The 5,884-nt window shown below is 40.6% G+C and overlaps 1 protein-coding gene across 1 annotated transcript in view; it reads right to left on the bottom strand.

The window, feature by feature from the left end:
* Positions 1 to 5,607, bottom strand: part of LOC102252870 (stromelysin-1) — a 9,078-nt gene extending 3,471 nt beyond the window's left edge. The window contains exons 1-7 of the mRNA XM_005863438.2: positions 5,433 to 5,607; positions 4,012 to 4,256; positions 3,765 to 3,913; positions 3,502 to 3,627; positions 1,503 to 1,667; positions 1,180 to 1,318; positions 447 to 580 (exon numbers count right to left, since the gene is read on the bottom strand). Of these exons, the coding sequence (XP_005863500.1) occupies positions 447 to 580; positions 1,180 to 1,318; positions 1,503 to 1,667; positions 3,502 to 3,627; positions 3,765 to 3,913; positions 4,012 to 4,256; positions 5,433 to 5,537 (1,063 nt within the window). The 5' untranslated portion in view covers positions 5,538 to 5,607. The remainder of the gene's footprint in view (positions 1 to 446; positions 581 to 1,179; positions 1,319 to 1,502; positions 1,668 to 3,501; positions 3,628 to 3,764; positions 3,914 to 4,011; positions 4,257 to 5,432) is intronic.
* Positions 5,608 to 5,884: the final 277 nt, after the last annotated feature.

Genomic DNA, 5,884 nt, shown 5'->3' with positions numbered 1-5,884 from the left:
GCCCCAACCCCCCAATTGGCCCTACCCTGAGCGTGACTGAGAGTGGCATCGCAACCTCCCAATCCGCCCTGCTCTGTGCATGACAGGGGGCGGCGCCCCAACTCCCCAATCAGCCCTGCTCTGAGCCCGACCAGGGGCTCCACCTAGGGATTGGGCCTGCCCTCTGCCACCCGGGAGCAGGCCTAAGCCAGCAGGTCGTTATCTCCCGAGGGGTCCCAGACTGTGAGAGGGCACAGGCTGGGCTGAGGGACCCCCCCTTCCCCCCCGAGTGCACAAATTTTTGTGCACCAGGCCCCTAGTATATAAATAAAGTAATAACAGTCTCTGTCATTTCATCATTAGCTGGAGTAATAAAGTAGTCACAATAGAAAAAATTAAAGGCCTATTCAGTTTTCCTGTGAGAGGGTTTATTTCAACAGGTTAAAAAATTATTATATAATAATTACCTTTAAAAATGAAAACAATATCCCTGCTAGTCACTTCATATGCAGCATCCATTCCTGAAGGAAGAGATGGCCAAAACGAAGAGATCAAATAAAATCCAGGTTTAAGAGTCCTTAGGGATTTGCGCCAAAAGTGCCTGGAATACATGTAAAAAGAAGTGAAAATTGAAAAACCGTCTTCCATCTTTATCACATTTTCCTGCCCAACCCATCTGCCCCCATTCCCTCAGCTTCTAGGCTGGGTGACTGACAGAGATCAGGTATATTGCCACTGGGAAAATATTTTTCTTTTTTCTTCAGAAAACTGCACTGGACTTCCTGCCATAGGATTACAGAATACCCGTCTTCTGTGAAGAGAAAGTTATCCTACAATGCAAGTTAATTGGCTGACTATAAGCCTTAAATTCCTGCAACTCATGTAAAACAGTGTAAATGTTATATATCATCTTTTACGTTTTCAAAAAGATAGGCGGATGTGTGTGTAAGTATCTGACTTAAAAGCAACCATGACTTATAACATTTGGAACAATTACAGGACAAAAATTAAATCATGCTGTGTAAGTCTTCAACAATGAACTAGACCGTTTTAGGAAAATGTGGGAATTGGAGCACCAGACCCAAATCATTTCAGTTCAGAGGAATCATTTCTGTTTATAATGTGTAAAAGCCTCTATTGAGTTTCTGTTTGTTTTCATTTTCAAGCGTTGCACATCAAAAGATAATTTCTTGGTCTGACCTGTCTTTAAAGAACAGGATTTCTCCCCTCAGGGTGGTGACAGCGTCCAAGGACAAAGTGGGATCACACATGGCCGGTGTCTGAGGTCTTGCGGATTCTGTGGGCTTCACAGGGTCATCAGGGGAAGCAGGGGGAGGTCCTACAGAGAACAGACGTGCGGATGCAATCATTAGGAGGCGTGTGATGCTTCTGTCAGGGCATATACTTCCCAAACACTCCCAAAGGGCTTTGAGCTGACTGCAAATGCTTCCTGCAGCATTTTAAAGCTTTCTTGACGATCATCATGGGAAGGTAGGATGCCTCATTGCCCCAGCATCACTCACCATACAGGGACTGAATGCCAGTGACATCATCTTGAGAAAGGCGGAAGCTGGCCAGGTCTGTGGATGAGTTATAGACTGGATACATCAAAGCTTCAGGGTTTTTCGAGTGTTCGAGACCCAGGGAATGGCCAAATTCATGAGCAGCAACGAGGAATAAGTTGGTCCCTATTTAGGAAATCATAAATAAGAGTTACTTATGTCTTAAATGCATGTACATTACAGATGTCAGCTGTGTATTATATTTGTTTACTTTCAGGAAGCACACAGGGCTTTTTATGCCTTGAGTTTTGATTAATCAGTCAATTGACTGATTACACACTTAATGCAGGCTGTTTTTTCAAGGCCTGTTAGTGACATCAATCTTTGAGACAAAGTGTCTAGCCATGTCCAACTATTCCTCTCTCAGGAGCCTGTTAACTTTATGAGAACCAGGTCCCTTTTCTTGTACTCTGGAATAGAACAAACTTATTTCTCTTCATTTGTCAATGAAAAGCTAAGTACTGTCTTACTGGATTAACCTTTGTTGGTTACAGTCTAAATTAAATGAATCACAGTTTATTTATCTCAATTCTGAAATCCTTAAACAATCTTACTGCCATTATTTGCCATCGGAATATTGCCTGCATAATTTTTCTGCCTCGTGATGATTATTTAATACATATTGGCTCCAAAAATAATAATGATAGATGTCATAGCGGGAAGAGACTGGACAAAAATCGTGCACCTATGGATGAGGACAGTGGGTGGGGAGTGAGGGAGGAGGGTGGGGTGGGAACTGGGTGGAGGGGAGTTATGGGGGGAAAAAAGAGGAACAAATGTAATAATCTGAACAATAAAGATTTAATAAAAAAAAAGAATTTGTAAAATTGATTTAAGACATAACATGCCCAATCATGTCTAGCATTTGTCATAAGAGATTTTGGCCGCACAAACACTTGCTGTATTCAGATTTTTTTTCTTCATGTTATAAGAATAAATTAGCATGCTGATAATTGGAAGGCATTGGGTAATTAGGACTGAAATGCCAAGTAAGTGGACTTTACTTTTAAAGTTCTCATTTGAGACTTTGCAGGAATGTTCCTTTGAAGGAAGAAGTTGCTAATTCAATCAAACTAAGGCTTTTATCCAGCATTAACTAACCTCACATTTGTACTCTCTACAGGGATTCTGTTTGAATTTTTATTATAAATCCCAATTAAATTTCAGGAGTATTTATTTTAGCCAATTGTTTGAAACTTTGGAAGCTATACCTCGAAGTATCCTATATAATAAAAGGCTAGTATGCAAATTTTTCCCTCCACCGGGAGTTCGACCAGGGTATGAGGTCTGCCAGCCAACCACCCGCAACCCCTCCCCTCAGCCAGCCCAGCCCAATTGGCCCTGATTGGGGCTGGCCGGCTGGACCCCACCTGTGCACGAATTCATGCACTGGGCCTCTAGTCCAGTTATAAACTGAGAAACATTTTATTTGGGGGTTGCTCCTTTCCTTCAGAATAAATCCACAATAACCCTTCTTAACCTAGAAAGAGTAAAATGTTATTTTAACCAGAAAAACCTGACCTGAAACCTCAGTTTCTGGAATTTAATTCTCATTTCTGTTTGGAAGAGTAAAGAAGTAATTGGGGGACATTTCCCCAGTTGGATATAATCAATATCCAGGGCACATGTTAGTGTAGATTCAATGTGATACAATCTACAATTTGAATATCTGCTGTTTGATATAATGAGAAATTGTTTTTACTGATGGTTTAAGATCACACAAGAACCAGATTCATCAAAGAAATACTTAATGATGCTTCCTATAATGTTCTCACCTAGACAGAAAATAATAAACATTTTTAGACATCTGAAAATGTTGTTAATAATGATTACAACAAAAATATATTCTGCTGGTCCTTGAACCATCAGCAAATATTAAAAAACCCATTCCTTGAATGTTCTTACTTATTAATAATTTTCCAAATATAAAAAAAATCATTCTGAGAGACATAATACTAACCTGATGTATCCTTTGTCCATTGTTCGTCATCATCAAAGTGAGCATCTCCATTAATCCCTGGCCCGGGTGGATAGGCATGAGCCAAAACCTTTCCAGGTCCATCAAAATCGAAAAAGTCTCCATGATCTAATAGAGAAAAAAAAATTTTTACTGGAAAGAAGGGTAACTACAATCACTTTGGAAACTTTTCCAATAAAATACCACCAAGTAAATAGATGCATTTCATGTTTTTGTTGTTAATGTTGCTTGATTTTGTTTCTTACTTCTAACTGCAAAAGTGATCATTATGTCAGCCTCTCTTTCATAGATCCTGGAGAATGTCAGTGGAGTCACTTCCTCCCAGACTTTCAGAGCTTTCTCAATGGCAGAATCAACAGCATCTCTTGGCAAATCCAGTGTGTAATTCACAATCCTGAATGAGGACAATTGAAGAAGATAATATTTTCTTCTGACATAGCTCCTTATAAAATCTCAGTGTTATGTGGAAACCACTCAGAACCCATTCATTACCTGTAGGTGAGGTGAGTCTTCCTCCACTTTGGCATGCCGGGAAAGGTCCTGAATTCTCTGATGTCAGGGACTCCGCACCTGGGCTTGTGCATCACCTGCAGCGTGTCTGAGTCCAGCTTCCCTGTCACCTTCAGCCCCAGAAACTTCTGCATTTCTTGGATTTTTTTAACAACAGGGCTACTGTCCTTCCTTTTAGCAAACTGTTTTGCGTCTTTTGCAAGGTTGTAGTAGTCTTCTAGGTAGTGCTATTGGAGTAAAATGTGTAGTTTTTAGGTCATTCTTAGGACTTTTTAGGCTTTTGGAGGACATTTGTGCAGTTGCCCACTTAATCTATTTGAAGTATTCCTCCAGTTTGCTGAAATAAGTGTCACATTCTGTTTAATTTTTTAATCAGACTCTTCTCACTTTTGTTTTATCTTTTAAACTAAATAATCTCTACAGCTTAGTTTATTACCAAATTGAAATTAAATAGAACATTTAAATATAGATCTAATCAATTTAAAGGAGAAAAAACAAACCTACTTCTTTGGGCATCATTGTATATTTCAGGTATATTTATCCAGTTCCCTCAATTTTCTATTTTGTGTGTCTCACAAGGACTTGGCTTAAGAAAAGTAAATGGATAAATCCCTGTGTCTAAACATGACACTAGCAACATAAAAATCTAGTTATTTGTACATTGGATGAAAATATCTAAAGGTTCCCTATGGGGGAAGGGGCATCCAGATCAAGTCACCCCAAAATGTGCCTGTGTGATATGCAGATTATTTTGAGTTAAAGGCATCTTTAGCCTCCCACCCTGAACTTCCAGAGAAACTTCTGCCTCCCACCCTTAACATCCAAGAAGAATTTGAATTAGAGGGCTTGCCCATAAAATACTACCACAGATAACCTTTTGGACCCACCTATATGTGAGGGCAACCTATTATTTACTAATCATCTCTCCTCATCCTGCAATGACCCTTCGAAACCCCCAAGGTGCATTACCTCATTCCTAGCTCAGGATGTCTCATATACCTCAATCCCATTTCTGTCTCTGAGCCTCTCCTGTAGGTGGGGTCTCTGGCTCATGTATGCAGAGTTCCCATACATCTGTATGTATGAAATTCCATTATTTTCTCTTATTAAAAAAAAATACCCAAAGAAATTCCAAAGCAAGAGACATCTCCTCCACTCTCCTTGCTATGCCGTCTGTGACCTTAGGAAAACACCTGGCCTTCGCTTCGCCCTACATGACAGGAGGTGCCCAAACTGTGAAACCGAGACCTCTCCCACATGCAAAACTCTATATAACTCTCTGTGCTTGAGCTAGCTGTGCACCGTAATTCAAACCACTTGCACGCGTTTTTATGAATGGGAAGCAGAGGTGGTTTCCCCACTTGGCCCTGTGAATGAGCGTGAAGGCTGTCTCCCTTAGTTACCTGAACTAGGTCCATGCTGTCCTCCTCGTCCCTTGCAGCTCCGTTCAGCGGATGGGCTGAGCAAACTGCCAGACTCAGCAGCAGTAGCACAGGAAGATTCTTCATTGCTCCAGGCTGCACTCAGATCTGGGTTGTCTTAGTGCCTTGCTCTTTGCCTATCCTCTTCTAGGTCCTCCCTCTGGAGTCCCACCTTTATAGGGTGACAGTGTTTGTTTAGATCACCCTCAGCAGCTTGACTCACTATCGCTGTCATCCGGAGAGCAGCAGAACCACTTCCAAAAATCCCAAACCCAACGTAGGATGTTACAAGCTACTTTACTAATTTCTCTCAACCTTTCCAAATTTGCAAGTCAAAATAATGATTAATCTCCAGGAAATGTTTCCTGTATTACGAAAGAATAAACTGGGTTTTTTTTTTTTTTTTTTTTTTTTTTTTTTTGGAAAAAAAGGGA

The sequence above is a fragment of the Myotis brandtii genome, unplaced genomic scaffold (assembly GCF_000412655.1).
Source record: "Myotis brandtii unplaced genomic scaffold, ASM41265v1 scaffold1782, whole genome shotgun sequence".
Lineage (NCBI taxonomy): Eukaryota > Metazoa > Chordata > Mammalia > Chiroptera > Vespertilionidae > Myotis > Myotis brandtii.
The sequence above is the reverse complement of the archived record's forward strand: the minus strand, read 5'-3'. Positions and strand labels throughout refer to the sequence as shown.